General features: G+C 37.7%; 1 protein-coding gene across 1 annotated transcript in view; it reads right to left on the bottom strand.

The window, feature by feature from the left end:
• IL1RAPL1 (interleukin 1 receptor accessory protein like 1) overlaps nucleotides 1–14,862 on the bottom strand; it is a 346,993-nt gene extending 332,131 nt beyond the window's left edge. Inside the window, exon 1 of the mRNA XM_034074647.1 lies at nucleotides 14,772–14,862. Within this exon, the coding sequence (XP_033930538.1) occupies nucleotides 14,772–14,862 (91 nt within the window). The remainder of the gene's footprint in view (nucleotides 1–14,771) is intronic.
• Between the last annotated feature and the right edge of the window lie 4,032 nt (nucleotides 14,863–18,894).

Raw genomic sequence — 18,894 nt, 5'->3', positions numbered from 1 at the left:
TCCTTTCTGGGTGCTGATTCACACACATGCATGTGGTTTATGACTTGGATTATAATTATGAAAATACATACATAACACTTAACTACCTCCTTGCTTTTGTCCATCCTTCTTCCTCCTATTATATTTAAACTGTGCCTCATTTTGTACTATTAGTTTTAATCACAGTCATGAAAAAATCCACAGGATTCTCACAAAGTCTATGAAAACATTGTTAAAAAAGGGGGACGGGGGGAAAGCTCATGGTGTTTGAAATGATTGATTCATACACCTTGTCCAAGCAGCTTTTGCCAGCTTTATTACAGAGGTATCAATAGCAACACCGCATTTAATGCCATATTGAGATTCGCATGTAAAGCAGCATTAAAATTCTCCCATTTCATCCTTCAGTGACTAAAATTAGACTGCAAATGATGTGGCAACTCTTCAAAAGATAAGTACGTGCCAGGCAATTTACAGATGAACATTTGAAAGTAATTCCCTATTGAATATTTTTTCCCCCAGGAGTCTGACTGCACTGGCATTACCTTAATAACACAAATGAAATGATTTTTCACAAATATAACCTAGTCTTAGAAAATTCCAGATTTAAAATGCTTTTTAGGTGAGTGTTTAACCACTGTAATTGATTTTGTTTCTCTTTTCTGTTGTAAAGGTCAAACAAGATCAGGTGCTGATGCTTTCAGCTGTGCCTATGTCACGAAAACACCTCTGTTTCATTTGCACTAGTACCTGGTCACCTCTATAGTTCTGACTGTAGTTTTTACTGTAGTCATGTTCCAGATTGATTGTGGAAAGAAGAAATTCATGTCAGTGCTGAGAAGTCCTTAGGATGTTTCCCAAACCTCTTTTACTCGAAAACCTGGGAAATTCATGTGATTCCTTAAGCCAAAGAAAAAGTATCATGATAGGCAGCCTTCAATTAAAAGTAATAATAGTTGTGCATTTTATATTGCTTTCCTCAAGTACCTCTTCCTCTCTCAGATGTGGGATGTTCAGAGGTACCTACGTGCATGCACAGAAGGGCTTCAATAGCCCAGTGGGATATGCAGGTAGCCATAACAAACCAGAACAATTACAATTATCCACCAAGTCATATATTTCCCATGAACCAGATACCACCATATTTTCAAAATGAGGTCTGATATATTAAAAAACAAAACAAAACCAACAACAAAAGCAGTATTTAATAATGATATTCAATTTTTCAAACGAGTTACAGAGTTTCTCTGTTTCAGAGTGATGGCATCTTTTGCATTGTCTTTAAGTAAAGTAGCAAAGAATGCTGGATAAAAGCAAAGTTTTTACACTGGCAATATTAAAATGAATTAGAGGTATTGAATAGGTCACTGTGAATAACTTAAGCAATGCCACTGTGTTTAAAAGTAATTTAAAATTACTGGTAAAAATCTTCTTGTGCCCTACTGTGAAAGGGCTTTTTCCTACAGAAATGCCTTATTAGTTTTGTGAAATTACAGTGAAGTATGTTTTAAGGTGATTATAGTTTCCAAGCATGGATACCAAGATAATTCAAATGAAACAAGTGTGGGATTGAATTTGTGGTATTCTTTATGTTGAAGCCCCACGGTGTTTGCCAAAACGATAAAAATTTAATCCCAAAGTAATACACTCCTGCAAATATGATAGGAACTCATGGAGTTTCCAGTGGTTCCTTGAACAAAAATCCTAAATGGAGTTATGCTGTGCAAGCTGTCATTTTAATCTCCTCAATTTCTTTTAAAAACGCAGCATGCCTACATCATTTATTGAAACCTCAACAAGTTTCTCTCTGGGTACTGTGAAAGATCACATAATGAAGTCTTCATTGTAGCATCTTAATGTATAACAGCTGAATTGTTAGCACAAAGTGTAGTAATTTTTTTCCAATATACGTCTTCGATGCAAACATTAAAATCAACAAAACCCCGTTACTTTTATATTGTTATTTTGTCATAAATTTTATTTAGTTTAGACACTATTTCAGTCAGGGTGAAAATTACCAGGTTGCACAAAAGCCCAACCTAAATATTTGCAAGACCACAGTATGCACCATTTTAAGGAGTAAGGTGGTGATGCATACTCAGTGGTTGGAAAGAGGCATTGCAGGTTGTGAACCTTAGGAGCTGTACAAGAACTCCAATTATTTAACAGTTGATGTAAGGCAAACCCATCAGCAAGACTACAAAAGCTTACTGGTGAGTTAGCTGTTGTCAGATCCAGCTCTCTGTTCTGTATGGAGAGTCACAAATTAAGCTTTGGACTTCTCACAGTGATCTCATACGTGGCTTGCCCTAGACAAATGGTTCAAGACCTTCTGAACTGAAATTACATGAGCTGAAGGACATTTAATTTTATTCACTTTATTTAATTTGCAATTGCTTTGTGACCTGTACAGGTAGTTGGATCATGTCTTACCCTGAGATAAAGTTTTATGAGTATAAAGTAGTTAGAAATCCTGCCATGTCATTCTTTCCAAGGGGTTTTAAATTTTGCACCCCAGTCTAGTTCTACTTAAGTTTGCATTATCCCAAAGAATCTACAAAGTCTAGTTTTAAGCAACTCAAAATCAAGGCAAAGATGTACTTGACTCAATCAGTACCCCAAAGGAACCCTAAATGTATTTCCTGTACCTATTCCCCAACAGATGCCAGTTAGTTTACCTATGAGTCTCGTGAAACTTTGCAGTACCCCAGTCTGCCTCCTGAAACAAGGGGAACACAAACTCACAAAATGGAATATATAAACCTTTAGAATTAGTTTTAAGCAATGTTAAGTTCAATGGCTTTGTAACAGTAGCAGTGGAAAATTACTGAGGTGCATAATACATAGAAAAAAATAGAGTACAGATAGAGAACATACTGGCACAAGATAAATCGTTATAGTTGATGTGGTCTTAAGAAAAACAGTCTAGAAAAACAGGATGCAGGGATAAGGAGTATTTGGGAATAGCAGGTGTCCAGGATAGGCTACAGGTAAACTCACTGATAAGTAGGAGTATTATTATGTCTCTGGTGCTAACGAACCAATTAAACTGGTATAAGCATCTACTGCGCGTGCTTCAAAGGCTGCCAGAAGTGATGAAGATTGTTGGAAGAAGTAAACGACCCTCAGAGACCACCACCACAATTCTGTACGCATGCAGGGAGCTTTCTGGAAAGTGATGTAATCCATACGTAGCCTCATGAATATGTATGTATGCCCAGGGACTATATAAGGATGGCTTGTGTAGCAATAGAGAGACATACGTTAGGAGGAGTTATCCCCCGTGTCTCCTGGTGCCGCAATAAAGAATACCTGCTTGTCAGCTTGAAAACTTTGTTGGCAAGCTTGTTCCTGGAGTTTTCTCCGAATCACTCCCAACCTATTCAAACACCACTGATTTTGAGAACAGTTAAAAAAATCCACTCTGAAACACTCACATGAATTGGCCTTAAATGATTACTAAAGTACTTAGTCATCACAAAGAAGTTTTATTTTGCTGCAATCAGGCATTCATGTTTACAAACCCCAAATGACTCTGCTGGAAATCATATAACATTCCATAGAGATGGCAGGCTTTTTAATTTTATTTAGAGAGGTAACTGCAAAGGCTGCTCTGTTTTCTGAAAATAGATATCTGCAAAACAAATTAATTTTACATTTGCATTTTACAGCCTCTTCACAGAAGTATTTTCCCTCAAAATATGTGAGTTCAGGAAAAGTAACACACTATTAGTCACTTTTTCAAAAACATGCTAGATATATTATCGAAAAGCCTCTGCTTTATTTTATAGTATAAGTTTCTTTTTTGAAATATTTAATATTAAATACATGACAGAACTGTCATCCTATTTTGGACTTTATGATGTAAACAAGGTCACTGTATAATTCAGAGCATAAAAAATGTGGCTTCTGATGTGGAAAAAATTGAGCCAGTAAGGCTCAGTATAGACACCCTATAAAGTTAATTGGACCGCTGGGACAAGATATTTCAGGTAAGTAGCTACAGTAGATGTTTCTTTGCCACCATGTATATAGTATTTTTCTCTGAATGCATCTGTGTGATTACATTGTCTCTAAGAAAGGAATTTATGCATAAGGCTTCTCTCTAACCTATTTTATACTAATATCAATGCAACATGCAAAACTTCAGCAAAAGCCTCTTGCTGGGAAATGAAGCTCACTGTAAAAGTCTGAGTTTACAAGGAGTTGTGAAGGTTTATTTCTTGTTTTCTGGACCTGTTTTTCTCAGAACTGATTACTTGAATCTTTGGTTTTTATCTGCATAAAGTGCTTTGCACATATTCTAACCAGCAGAACAGTTGCAAACAGATTGATTGAGCCCAGAGTGATTTCTCCTCATTTACTACTTTCAGTAATAATGTTGCCCTTTAAGCAAAACTATTGATTACTGGCCACATCTTTTGGTAAAATTGATTTAACTGAAACGAGGAGTGATTTCTTACCAGGTATGATGGATAACTTCTGTGACTAGGATTAAAACTTACAGTAATGAGATCATCAGATAATTATGATCCTTCTTGTGATACATGTTTTAAATCAGAAGTGTTAGCTTAGGCTGAGTCACGCAGACAAGCTTTATGTTTTCTTGAGTTATACCTGTTGATCTGACCTTAGTCTTAGCTGACTTAACTTGTCAGCCTCCAGATAGCTTTATATTTTCAGCAGAGAACAGCAGAAGATAGAAATAAGAGATTTTACACATCCTGTAAGAGAATAGGAAGGATAGTTTATTCAAAAGCATTTTTTTTTCCAAAGTACTGACATAGCTCTTAGAGCTTTTGCCAAAATACACCTTTGAGCAGGGTTAAAAAAAATGTATCCTTTAATAAAGTCTGCGGCAATCTGTACAAGTACATGTTATGTACACAGCAGTTCTGGCACTAATTGTTTCAGATATAATATTGGTATATTATCATGAGGTACAATCTGGAATAAAAAGAATTACTGCAAGATAGAATAGTATGCTGAATTAAAAAGTACTTCCAGCTGTCAACGCTTTGCCTTAAGTGACTCCTTGAAAATGAGATGCAAATTAAAGGCCAGCTTGTGTAACAGAACTTGGTATTAGTTCATTGATATTAACACAAGAATTCCTGTCCATTAAAGCTCTTATATAGACATTTATTTATAGGCAAACATAATCACATCCGTATAAATTAAAGAGGAAAACAAAGCTTTGTAATAATGGATAATTTTTTTAATTTACACTTGTTTTTCCCAACTTCACTCAGATAACACATTTCAATGTTAAGACTGATATATCAGGCAATGAAGGTCTTGGTCTATTGTTAGAACTGTCACACATGAAACCCACAAAGCAAACATCTTCTGCATAAGTAATATTTATTGTGTAACTCTGAACTTCTCATCTGCATTATGATCATTAATTTATCTCCTGATCAATTATTTTAACTATATCAATCTCTCTGCATGTGTTAGAAAGGATCCCATTATCAAACTATTTTGCTTTTTTGCTTCCAAATGTTGATTTCTTCCACCACACCCATACACGACATTATTGTGAGATCTAGGACAGGAATCACTCAGTCCTGAGCCTGAAAAAACAGCATTTCTTGATATTGCTGAGTCAAGAAAGGTTTCTTTATGCTACAGGAAGGGAGTAACAGACAGGACTCTGGGCAGGTGGTAAAAACAAAGCAGAGGAATTACTTCAAGCTTCTTACACTTGTTTGATGATTTTGACTATATAATGTAACTGGCACATAAAGAAAGAAATTCAAGGTGAAATGAATCTTTTTATGTTATTGGAAAATACATTTGTAGAATTAATTATCTGTTTACTGAAATTACATTCATATAAGGAAAATTTACTATTAATTCCTTGTTGTAAATCAATATAAAATTAAATCATGTGACATCAGACACCTCAAAGTTGGGGCAGGGCAAATATTTTCACATTTTATGTTTGATGGTAAGAAAAGTGAATAGCAAAGGTACTTATTACCTTCACAAGGAGGTCACTGGTGACATTCAGTAGACTCTGGCTACTAAAAGCTGACATTGCAACCTTTAGCAATTTCTGCCCTTCATCAGTTCTCCATATTGAATAATCCTTCTCTCACACTTTGTTTCATTTTGTTTGGTGTCTTGAACATGGGGCACACATTTGTAGGCCAGGCCTACTGGGGGCTGGTGGAACTGCTCTGATAAAAAAAGGGAAGAGTGGTTTTTCTGGGAGGCTTGCCGGACTTGTCAAGGATGCTTTAAACTAGTTGTGTTGGGGGAGGGGGCATCATTCCATCCCAACATACCCAGTCAGTTGCCAGCACCTATAATAAATACTCTGAGCATTGTAGTGATATCCTAGCCACTCCAGCCAATGAGCCGGGTTCATTTGGAGCTCGGATCAGATGCCTCTATACAAATGCCCATAGCATGGGGAATAAACAAGAGGAATTAGAGATGTGGGCACATCTACAGGGCTATGATATAATAGGCATCACAGAAACATGGTGAGATGGCTCCTTTGACTGGAGTGTTGGAATTGAAGGTTACAGGCTTTTTAGAAAAGACAGGCCCAGTAGGAGGGGAGGGGGAGTCGCCCTTTATGTTAGGGATAGGCTGGAGAGCATGGAACTCTGTCTTGGGACAAGTGATCAGTTAACAGAAAGTTTGTGGGTCAGGGTTAAGGGGAAATCAGTGATGGGAGACATTACTGTGGGGATATGTTACAGACCACCTGATCAAGAGGAACCTGTGGATGAAGAACTCTACAGACAAAAAGGAAAAGCCTCACAATTGCAGGCCCTTGTTCTCATGGGGGACTTCAACCACCCTGACATCTGTTGGGGCGACGGTACGGCCCAACACAAACAATCCAGGAGGTTTCTCGATTGTGTGGAAGATAACTTCCTTCTGCAAGCAATAAAGGAGCCGACAAGGAGAGGTGCCCTGCTTAACCTCATGCTCACCAACAGAGAAGGGCTCGTTAGAAATGTGACTGTCCAGAGAAGTCTTGGATGCAGTGATCAAGAGATGGTCGAATTCGAGGTCCTCAGGACAGTGAGAAGAGTGTGCAGCAAGCTCACTGCCCTGGACTTTAAGAGGGCAGACTTTGGCCTCTTCAGGAACCTGCTTAGCAAGGTTCCATGGGATATAGCCCTAGAGGGCAAGGGGGCCCAAGACTCTTGGTTAATATTCAAGGATCACCTGCTACAAGCTCAGGAGTGTTGCATCCCAACTAGAAAGAAGTGCAGCAGGAGGGCCAGGAGACCTCCTTGGACAGATAAGGAGCTGCTGAGAAAAATTCACAGGAAAAAAGAGACTTATAAAAGGTGGAAGCAAGGACAGGTGGCCTGGGATGAATACAGGGATGTTGTCCGGGTAGTTAGGGACCAAGTTAGGAAAGCTAAGGCCCAATTGGATCTAAAATTGGCAAGGGATGTTAAAGATAATAGGAAGGGATTTTATAGGTATGTAGCGGCTAAAAAACAGACTAAGGACAATGTAGGATGCCTCCAGAAGCTTTTGGGAGAACTGGCTATACAGGACTTGGAGAAGGCTGAGGTTCTGAATGGCTTTTTTGCCACGGTCTTCACTGACAAAGGCTCTGACCTCACCACCCAAGTCTTGGGAGGCAGACGCAAGACTGTGAAAACCTAGACCTTGGGCTCACTGTATGAGAGTATCTGGTTTGAGACCATCTTAAGAACCTGAACGTACACAAGTCCATGGAACCTGATGAAATCCATCCGCAGGTCCTGAAGGAGCTGGCGAATGAAGTTGCAAAGCCACTGGCCATCATATTTGAAAAATCATGGCAGTCAGGTGAAGTTCCTGATGACTGGAAAAAGGGAAATATAACCCCCATTTTCAAGAAGGGGAAAATGGATGAGCCGGGGAATTACAGACCAGTCAGTCTCACCTCTGTGCCTGGCAAAATCTGGGAGCAGATTCTTTTGGAAGGCATGCTAGGGCACATGAAAAAGAGAAAGGTGCTTGGTGACAGCCAGCATGGCTTCACTAGGGGGAAATCCTGCCTGAGCAATCTGGTGGCCTTCTATGACAGGGCTACAAAAGAGATGGACAGGGGTGGAGCAGCTGATGTCATCTACCTGGACTTGTGCAAAGCGTTCGACACTGTCCCTGAAGACGTCCTCATCTCTAAATTGGAGAGACATCAATTTGGTAGGTGGACCACTCGGTAGATAAAGAACTGGCTGGATGGTCGCACTCAAAGAGTCTGTTCAGCCTGGAGAAGAGAAGGCTGCATTGAGACCTCATAGCAATCTTCCAGTATCTGAAGGAGGCCTACAGGGATGCTGGAGAGAGACTATTCATTAGGGACTGTAGTGATAGGACAAGGGATAACGGGTTGAAACTGAAACAGCAGAGATTTAGACTGGATTTAAGGAGGAAGTTCTTTACTGTGAGGGTGGTGAGGTACTGGAATGGGTTGCCCAAGGAAGCTATGAATGCTCCACCCCTGGCAGTGTTTAAGGCCAGTTTGGACAGAGCCTTGGGTGGCATGGTTTAGTGTGAGGTGCCCCCGCCCATGGCAGGGGGGTTGGAACTAGATGATCTTAAGGTCCTTTCTAACCCTAACTATTCTATGATTCTATGATTTGCAATGTATTTAGGCCTGGGACAATGCCTTTTGAGCATGTATGCAGTGCTAACCACTGCCAGATTCTGGTCTGTACCAGACTCTGCAATAATACTGACTATGACTTATTACATTTCTTTCATCCACAAAAAGTGTTACAAAATTAGTTAAATTTCTCACTGCTTTTGATACCAAATTTTTTTATTATGAAAAATATGGGAAGACACTTGTAACTTGGAAACAGCTTCCTGAGACTTAAAAAAAGAACTAAAATCCCCAAAGACAGAATGAAATGTTGCTTTATGATAAGAACACAAGTAGAGAATTATGAAGAATAGGGTACTCATTTTAAATACCCCTCTGTCAAACCAGAGAATTATTACTATTTTTTTAATTTAGGGTATACGGGTGAGAACTGTTACTCCAATAAGGAGTTTAAAAGAATTGCTGTGAAATAAATGTGTAATACGATTTTTTAAAAAAAAAATAATGTTATTGTCTCACTACTTAATTTCCAGTGATGTACAAAAGCAGTCTACAGCTTCAGAACTCAACAGAATTGGAACATTTGATCTAGAACTGGTTTCCAACCGAAAAGTAATGTTATTATTATTACCATCATCATCATCATCATCATTAAGAAGCTTCTCTCATAGTTTGGACTGTCAGCTCTGTGGCCATGACCATCTCTTTGTGTAGATGTTCATTCCAGAAATACCTGTAACTGTGGATGTACTAATGCAATATACATGTCAAAGTGTAACAGTAATGCTTAAACATCTCTCAACACCTTTGTCTTCCAATTTTGATCCTATTTCTCTATTCACATTCAGGAAAGCTGACAATAAAGCATTAAGATCATGAACTTTACCACCAGGAGTTGTTCACAAGTATAATCAAAAGAAGTGATACAATAAAAATAATTTAGCATCAGTAACCTCTAGAAAATTAGTCTCAATTTCTTGGAAAAAGTAAACCTTCCCTCTTTCCCCCTTTATTTCTTCAAGAATTCTATCAGCTTCAAGACAACAATACAAGAGCTATGAAATCTCTCATAGTTTAATAAATAAACATTAACTGAAATTTGACTGGTTGCTGATGAAAATCTGAGCACACAAATCTCATTTGAAAGGCAAAGCATTTTTATGCCCAAAGTTAATTTTATCAGCACAAATATTAATGTTGAAATGAAACTGCCTTCTCTCCACAAGTCTCAGACTGCTAGAAAGCACAGTGTTTATAATGCATTATTCAATCCAGCTGACTACAAAGCCTTCCAGTACAAATCCGGTATTTTTACTAGGATGCTAAGCCTTCAAACCATAAAGTCACACAGCTCACTAAATATCTGTACTACAGTATAGTGATGTGCTACAATTCCCCTGATTCCCAGTTCTTCTTACCCAAGGCTAAGAGGTAATGTTACAATAAATTTTCTATGTAACTTCTAAGAGGCCCACTGCACTCAATGATAATTTATCTTTTTAAGTAAGAATAATATGTAGTGGTAGAAAAAGAAGTTGGCAGATTTAGGATTTTAAGATGTAGCCTAATTATAACTTGTTATCTACTTTTAAATGATCCTTCCTGAATAAACTAAATTATTGGGTTTATTCAATTCCTCCATTTTGCTTTCCCTGATGATTAATATTTTCTTAGCTATTTTACTTCAGAATTTATCTATCAATTTGTTTTTTGCCTGTATACCATTCCTCCCTTCCCTATTCTCCCTTAACAAGGAACCAATAATTTTCTAGTATGACATAGCACACTATACCTTATCTCAGCATTCTGGCTAAGACTTTCAAAATTAACACCCAGGAGAAAGAGAAACAGGTGATGAAAAAAATATAATTGCAGTAAGATATACACACATACAGGAATACCTGCATAGTGCCCTCTGGGCCTAACTATAACTCTATCAAACTTCTATAAAAAATTCAGAGGGAAAAAAATCTCACCTGTCATCCTTTTGCATGAAGCTTTATTTCCTGCTTATTTGTTTAAAGATACAAGAATTTTGCACACAGGCTAAACCTAAATAATTAGATTTTCCATTATGGATTCACAAACTAAATAACTGACTACTCTTGTAAAATCAATAAGGGTGAAAGTTTTAAGTGATAAAAAGTTTTTTCTTTTCTGTTTTTCTTATAATGTAGAATTACATAAAATATATGCCTAGAAATTATCCTGATTAACCTGTGTAAAAGTGTACTTATAAAGAGTAGTGTAAGCATGCTATAGGGAAGAAAACCCCCCACATTCATATTCCGGTTATAAACACCTTGTACACAAACTTTAAAAAGTCTTTACTCTTAAACCTAGCCAGAGAATGGAGGGAAAATCTGCTATCTTCAAAAACCAGTCATCTTATACACAGATCTAAAAAGCTGATAACCAGCTGTTGAGACACCAGTTGTAGCAACCAAGACGTTTCTTCATGGCAAATAGCAGAAGATTGAGTATTATGTTCCATAAAGAAAGACTAGAACAATGAAATGCTCTTACTAGAAAACTAAGAAAACATCTACTGCCAATTTAGAGGGCTCGATTTCCTTTTCACCAGGGTCCAGGAAAAAAAAAGTCTAGGAAATGTGTCATTCTGCATGCATAGAGGTATCCAATGGGATGCTTATAAAAAAAATGCTAAAGAACAACTTGTCCTATGCAGCTAAATAAAAGATCATAAACAGGGACTCATGATGAATCACAGCCATCTGTCCAGGCCAGCATATGTGAATTAAAAGGTGGTTCTGGAGCTATCTGGAGCTATTATAATATCCCATCTTTAATTTATGCAAAAAAAAAACCAACCCCCAAACAACATCTAACCTACTTCATTCTCTCCCTAGGTGGGAGAAAAAAAAAAAAGAAGAAGACATTAAAATTACTATCAGGCAAATATTTTTCTGATTTTAATATATTGTACAAAAGAATACACCCTCCACCTATATAATCCTGGATACCTACACATTTGACATAGTTTTTATAATATACTGGCAAAAAATTCTTCCAGCCTGCATGTTGATGCATAACCTGAACCCAAAACTGCTTTTGCCAGGGGAAAGCACTCAGGCTTTGAAGAAAATATATTTGTTGCTATTTCTATTTCTTTCTATTTCTATTTCTATTGATTTCTAGTTCTACTTATGCTTATTAAAGTATGTCAGTATGTGAGAATTAGCTTTCACCCATTTTTTTTTCAGCTATGTTAGGCTAAGACAGAATTACATTCTTTCCCACTGGAGAAAAAACCTCTTGGGCAATTTTTTTTTAAAGTAAGTGAAATAAGCTTATGTCCTGGTGGACTATGTGACTGCCATGAGAAGCTGCCTAAGGACAGGAGGTGGATTAGAAGTTTGGCAACTCAGAAATGAGCAGTAATTTTTTTTTAGTTCAGGCTGGTGTTCATAGCAAAAGCTTACCAGTTCTAGTCTGGGGGCCAACTTTCCCTTTCTTCTGACTCAACCTCTTCAGTGCTCAGAAGTTTCCACATGACGGCAACATAAATATCTGAAACTGTTTTTCTTGACTGAAATAAGGTGGAAAGCCTGGTAACAGCGCATCAAGTATTGAGATTATTGTTACACCATTCCTGCATTACACAATATTATATCTGGCTACTGACTAGATCCTAATTTTCTTAAATAGTTTTGAATGTTTCTCTCTAGTCAAAAATTATCTTCAACTACTATGATTTTGTTCATGCTTTTTGGGTTTTGAGCAAAGTATTTTACAAGCAAAAATTTTCCTGTTCATAGACAAGTAATCTAAAGTAAGTAGTTAATCCAAATAGATGTTATTAGCCATCTTTTTTTTTTTTCAAAGTTTGAGAATTTAGATTTTGGAAAAAAATAGAAACGAGATTTTCAAAATAAAGCATGGATGAGTCATATATTTACAGCAGGCTCCACACAACTTCAGAGAACTTTTACTGAAATGATGGAAGAAAGTAACTTTCACCAAAACTACTCAGTCATTTTCACTTTGTTCCTTCCCACAAATACAGCTCACCTTCCCCACTTGTCTTATATTTATATTATGCTACTGTATCAATGGCTAGCTGCATCAGAAATATGAAGCATACAATTTACTTTGATGAAAGTGGTTTGAAAGGAATTTAACAAGGTGTTTTAACCCAGTGACAGCACTGGATCTTCTGTCATCTTAGGATCCAGAATGAACTTTTGGTCTACCATGCTATGTGAAAATCCCTGTCAGGAAGACTAGCTTTATTTAGCTTTAGTAGATCTTTCAAGAAGGAAGTGACTTTGGAAGAAGTTGAATAACATGTTGATAAAAAGTCCCTCAAGCTTACCTGCTTGTGTGATCTCCAAAATCAAGCTACTCTGCCCCCCTCTCCAAGGTTCAGAGAATATTGACATTTAGCATTTTTTTTTATTAATTATATAGACACTATATAATTAATACTATAGTTAATTTCATTGAACAAAATATATTATAGTATTTATCGTCACAGAGGACCATGTCAGCTCTAAGAGAAGTGTTCCTATCTTGTTTCTGAAAACCAATCCAAACTTGTTTCCGAAAACCAATCCACACTTGTTTCCATCAAATGATAAGAGCTGTTGGAGAATATTCACATTGTGAGATATAGTGCTATTTTTCCCCTTATTTATGACATTAATTCAGAGCCTTTTAGTACAGCCTACAAACATGATCCACTAGAACTTCCACCTTAAAAATATTTATAAAGACACATAATAGCACAACTAAACCAAGATCTGACATTTACAGTTTTGTAGGACTGAAATGAGCTCCCTGGTCCCAACTGCAATAAGCACTAGCTCTGTCTCTTTGCTAATGAGCTGTACATCTTTTCCTAGTGAAAGCTATGTGTGAAAGCAGGAAAGGCTTTCATATTCTTCCAAGAAGTTATTTAATTGTTTTAATTGCCTCTAGTGTGTCTGCAGGGCAGTAACTAATTTGCTTAAATGCCTGCAATGATTTGCAATATAAGAGGAAATGCCAAAATGGAAATAAGATATTCATTAACATCTTGAATATGTTTACATTAACATCACAGTTTGAATATATGTAAAGTGTAGTTCTCTAACTCAATATGCAAAGAATTATCACAATATATCAGTACAAAAAGCATTGTGACAAAAAGTTTATGTTAGTAATACCCAGTACAGCTTATTATAAACTCACATGCAATTTGGAACATGAGTTTAAAATAGACTCTTTGAATACAGTTGCTCTTGAGTGACTTATTTTTGCTAATGGAACAAGGTTAAAATGACATGATGATAAGTAGTCTCAACTTTTTAATTATGCATCTCCTCTCATTTTAAGCCTCCATTCTAGTATAATTTTTCTTCACTGACATATAGGGTCTGGCTAGACTGATGAAAGTAGACTCCCATCTGCCTGTATTCATCAGCTGCACATTCACTGCCTGTGTCCAGGCATGGGAAGGCTGGGACCCTGGGGATTAGTGAATATATCTGGAAATACAGCTTTGTTCCAATCATGTCAGGTCTTCTCTCGGGACATTATGGTCCTCCTGTTCCTCACTGGATCTGAAACAAGTAGCTCATGTGCTCCCTTAGGTAGAATCCTCACACAGTCCTCCTTGCTAGAGGGTATATATGAGATCAGCAGCCATTAAAAATAAAAAGGGATAAAGCAGTGCCTCTGTTATGTAAAATGCAAGCATTTAATCATTTTATATATTGCCAAGACAACTCTGATTTTGTACTTAAGTAAATGAGCATGTTTTCTAGCCATTTTTATTAAAGAAATAATTTTGATTTTTTATGATTTATACGTAGACTTCCTCTTTTATTATCAATTTTCACTGAAATACTTTCCTTGCCAAGTTGCAGAAGACATGTTTAATTTGAAAAAAAATTTAATTCACACACATTTATGTCCTTCCATTCAAGAAGTTGAAAGAGGTTGGGAGAACAAGAGTTTCTTTACATTCCACAATTTTTATCACATTTTGGGTCTCCTGGGCAGTGACAAACCTGTTTCTTAAGTCATCCTTAGGGAGCCTCCTGAGTATGGGAATATAGGAATTCTGTTTTGAGGTAGTGGGAATGAAATGCTATACTTTGCAAAGGCCGAGGTTGCCCAAGGGCAAACTGTACTGATTTTTATAGGTCATGTCATGGAGCACCTTGTCAAGTCAGTCTCTCAAAGCGCCTCCTAGGACCTGTTCTAACTTACATACAATCAGGAACAATCAGTAACCTAGGAATAGCAAAAATGACTGCTGTTATCCCACCCAAGATGACTGCAAGTTTGCAAAATTCTGTTGACATATTGGCTGTTAGAATATATATTCCAACAGTGTACTCCCTGAAGTAGTATCTGCTGACTCATGCTTCAGTCCTCTGCTGTACATGCAGGCAACATAGCTTCTCTAGAAATTAATTCATATCTGAGAAAGTTAGAGAAGCTAAACACAATGCTACTTTCATGACTGGAAGCTCTATCTCCTTTTTTCACAAGGTGATGAAATTAGTTATTATCACTTGTCAAAGAATGTTTCCACTTCTTTTTCATGTACTCCACTGAAAAATGTTTTCCTTTCTGCGAATAAAGTGAAAAGCAGAAACATTGGATTTGTGATGTTATTGCTACAGCTCACGGGAGCTGCAGTTCAGAAAACAGCCACACAGCCGTGAACAATTGTTTACCAGATGGACAAACATCTCTTGATCTACAATGAGTTATGGGAGATAGATACACTAGATTGCAATGCTGGAATAAAACTGAAATAGTTGTGTAAGAGAACATGAAGACCATCATAAATACATGCATTACATTTGCTTATGTATACATAAATATTGCTTTCCCCAGTCAGCAAAACTTGCATCAATTTTGTGAAACTGAGGATTTGTTTTGATTATTTGTTTTGATTTTTTGTTTATTCTCATGTTTTCCTTAAAAAAAAAAAAAGTTTATCTCTCACTCTAGTCTTTAAATTTCAATGAAACCTTGCACTTGGGTTTGTTGAACCTCATAAAGTTCACATGGGCCCACTTTATGAGCTTGTTCAGGTCCCTCAGGCTGGCATTCCATCCCACAAGCATGCCAACCACAACACTTAGTTTGGTTTCATCTGCAAGCATACTGAAGGTGCACTTGATCCTACTGCCTATGTCATTGGTGAAAATATCAAACAATACTGGTCCCAGTATGGACCCCTGAGGGGCATAATGATTAATGATCTAATTATGATACATATGAGAATTAAATTACTTTGGTGTAAAAGCAACTCAACTAAAAAAAATCTTACAAAAGTGTAAATATATAACTTTCTGTTCATAAAAAAAGACTTAATTTATTCATTCTTCAAACAATATATTTAGAACTTAAAAGACAAGTCATTTTATTTTAAAATTTTTGTCTGTGAAAAAGCAATCTTATTCTTAACAGAGAGACACATCTAACAGTAGCAATAGTAGCAATTTCACTGATGTCAACAGATACTTTTCATTATTAGCTAGATATATAATTTCAGTTATTTAAATTCAGATGTTCTTGACTTGGTTTCCTTTTATTTTTAACCTAAATAATTAGATCAAATAAATCAAATATTTAGAAAAAAAAGCTGACATGTTTCTACAGAGATTGACATCATTAAACATATGATAAAATAAATATAACATGGATATATTTATTTATATGCTGCCATCCTGCTTGAATATAGAAAGCTGAATCAAATGAGTAAGGTAAACAAAAAAAAAAAAAAAGACAAAGATGACATTCCTCACACTGTATCAAGAAGGACATGAAATAAAAAGCCTGAGAATTTGCTCAGATGGCAAATTTTACTTGAATGGAAAGGAACACTACAACCATAAAGATGCTGGTCTGAAAAGCAATAGAAGAGAGGAGCACTGGGGCTGAATCACACATAGCCCATTGCAAGGCAAATTCAAGGAGAATAGAAGGTTAATTTGGTTTAAAGTAACTGTCAAATCAGGTAAGGAAGGATCTCATTTTAGTTAAGATTCATAAGTATTCTTTGGGTTTTGGTTTTAATCTCTTTATTCCTGAGGTTATATAACTTGGGATGAATGAATAAACCATACTTTATGCAGGAAAATCTTGGGGGTGGTTGGTTGTTGAAAAACTGTTTCATCATACTTTTATTTTTTGAAGGCTCATGGCCCAAAAGTGATTTGGCCTCAGGCTAAGGGGTTTTAAAACCAGCAAGATTTGAGCCTAGTGATGCATTCAAAAGCAGCTAGGTAGTATGATGTCTATTCAGAATGAGAACAGAAAACAAGGTTTCTTATTAGAAGGTGCAGTCAGGTGTGGAGAGAGTGTTCTCACAGGAGAATGAATATTTGGTACATGAGCTCTGAGTAAGTCCAAGGGATACAGCAAGGCTGTGGGAGGCCCGAGGAAGCCTAAGCAAGCAAGATAAGAAGAAGCTGGGATTCACTGAGTTATGAGAACTGTGGACTGTTGGCAAGTGTTCAAGGTCAAGTTCTCACACCTGTGTTTAACCAATTATATGTTAGTCACTAAGGGTCTTCAAGACAAGTATCCAATCATGATATGCCAAATTGCTGTAGGTGTGTGTAAGCAATAGTATATAAGGAGTTAATGCTTTGCAATAAATGGCTTTTTGTCTGATCATATTGGTCTCTGACTGAGTCCGTTCCGCGGCAAATGGCGCCCGAACAGGGACCCTCTATAAGTTCACATTGAAATGGAAGAGGGTGTGAATCGCTGGGCCATGAAGAAATTGGCTGGAATCGATCTGGCTGGACCAAGATCGGGAGGCAGAAGCCTCAGAGGAGGGAATCCTCCGATCGGAGCCTTGTGAGCCCAGAAGACACTGCGCAGTGCAAATAAGGTGAGCAGCCGGACAGTTGGAAGTGAGCTTAAGGAGGGAAAACAGTTAAGTAAAGAAGTAATACTTAAGCTCTTCCAACATATCCTCTCTGTGAGAGGGGCAGACTATGATGAAGCTATGCTAAAAAGATTGTTGCTCTGGAGTAAGGAGAAGGAGTTAATTGTGGGAGTCGGCGAAGCTTTTAATCTTAAGACTTGGGAAAAAATTACTAAGGAAGTTGCCTCTGATTTATGGATGTTTTCAGTCCTTCTTAAGGTGAAGGGAGCAACCTTTAAAGAGACAGACTTAAAGTTAATGCTGAAATGGTTGAAGACTCATTACCCAGAGATTGATGAGTCTACTGGATTTGAGATACCCTTGTGGAATGGGGCAGGAGTTAAGCTGTGGAATGCAGCCATGAAAGGTAATGACACTGTGAAAAGTTTGTTAGTCATTTGGAGAACTGTTTTAGAGATGTTAAAGTCAAAAAATGAGATCATGGAGACCAGCGCGCCCCCACCTCACCCTCTCCCCCCGTCGCCCTCCCCCCCCGAATCTCCGCTGGTTGCCGCTATGGCTGCGAAGATTGAAGACGGGGATGAAGATGATCCTTTTGATTCAGTTCCTGTTGACCCCGACAAGGAGCCTGTGCACGTTCATCAGTTTGCTGTTGCTGCTCCTGAGATTCTGATGCCTGATAATGCCGATGCTGACCTGGATGGTGCTTTTCACCTGGAGCCTATTCATCCGGAAAAGAAGCCTGATTTATATCCCCCATATCCTCATGATAAATGGGTAGCTGTAAAGGGAGAAGTGAGATGGGTGGGGGATGTGGATGTATTGCACGGTTTCCCATGGTGTGTGTGCTTCCCACCCAAGATGGGAAGGTCTCTTGTATGCTCCTATCAGGGGTATCGGGCAGAATGTGTCAGACCGTGGAGTTGGGACCCCATATACAACTCCTTTGATACAGTCTCTCTGTGATACTCATGTACTAGAAGTTGGTAAATATAAATATGTCCATGTTTCTCTCAAACCTTGAAAACCTTTAGAGGTATTGCTGGCAACTTCTTCCAACATAGGCTGGCCACCTGTGTTGGAACGAGTGTGCATTTTGGTCAGTAAAAAAGCCTAAGCCTCATGCGATGTGAGGGAGGTAGAGTCTCTGTTGGGACGCCCGCTAAGGTTGAGCCTGCCACCTCGCACTGCAATGATGCTTCTCGGAGCTGATTTCCTGATAGTCTTCACAAGGTCCTTGTGCCACGTCCTGTATGTGGGACCGTGCAGTTGGAGCAATGATTGTCTGGATTTTGTGTTTCAAATATTGTAGTTGTGTGAAGTGTGCTTGTGGGATCCCAAACGTGTGTGTGTGTGTGATGAGGTCAGACAGTGTTCTGTATATTTTTTGTTGTTGGGTTCATGTAAAAGGTTTTAATGGGTAGAAGTTTAACATTTTGGACAAGAAAGGGTTAATGCAAAAGCACGGTTGCTGGCAGATATT

This window comes from Melopsittacus undulatus, chromosome 2 (genome assembly GCF_012275295.1).
Source record: "Melopsittacus undulatus isolate bMelUnd1 chromosome 2, bMelUnd1.mat.Z, whole genome shotgun sequence".
Classification (NCBI taxonomy): Eukaryota; Metazoa; Chordata; class Aves; order Psittaciformes; family Psittaculidae; genus Melopsittacus; species Melopsittacus undulatus.
This window is presented reverse-complemented; position numbering and strand designations above follow the sequence as displayed.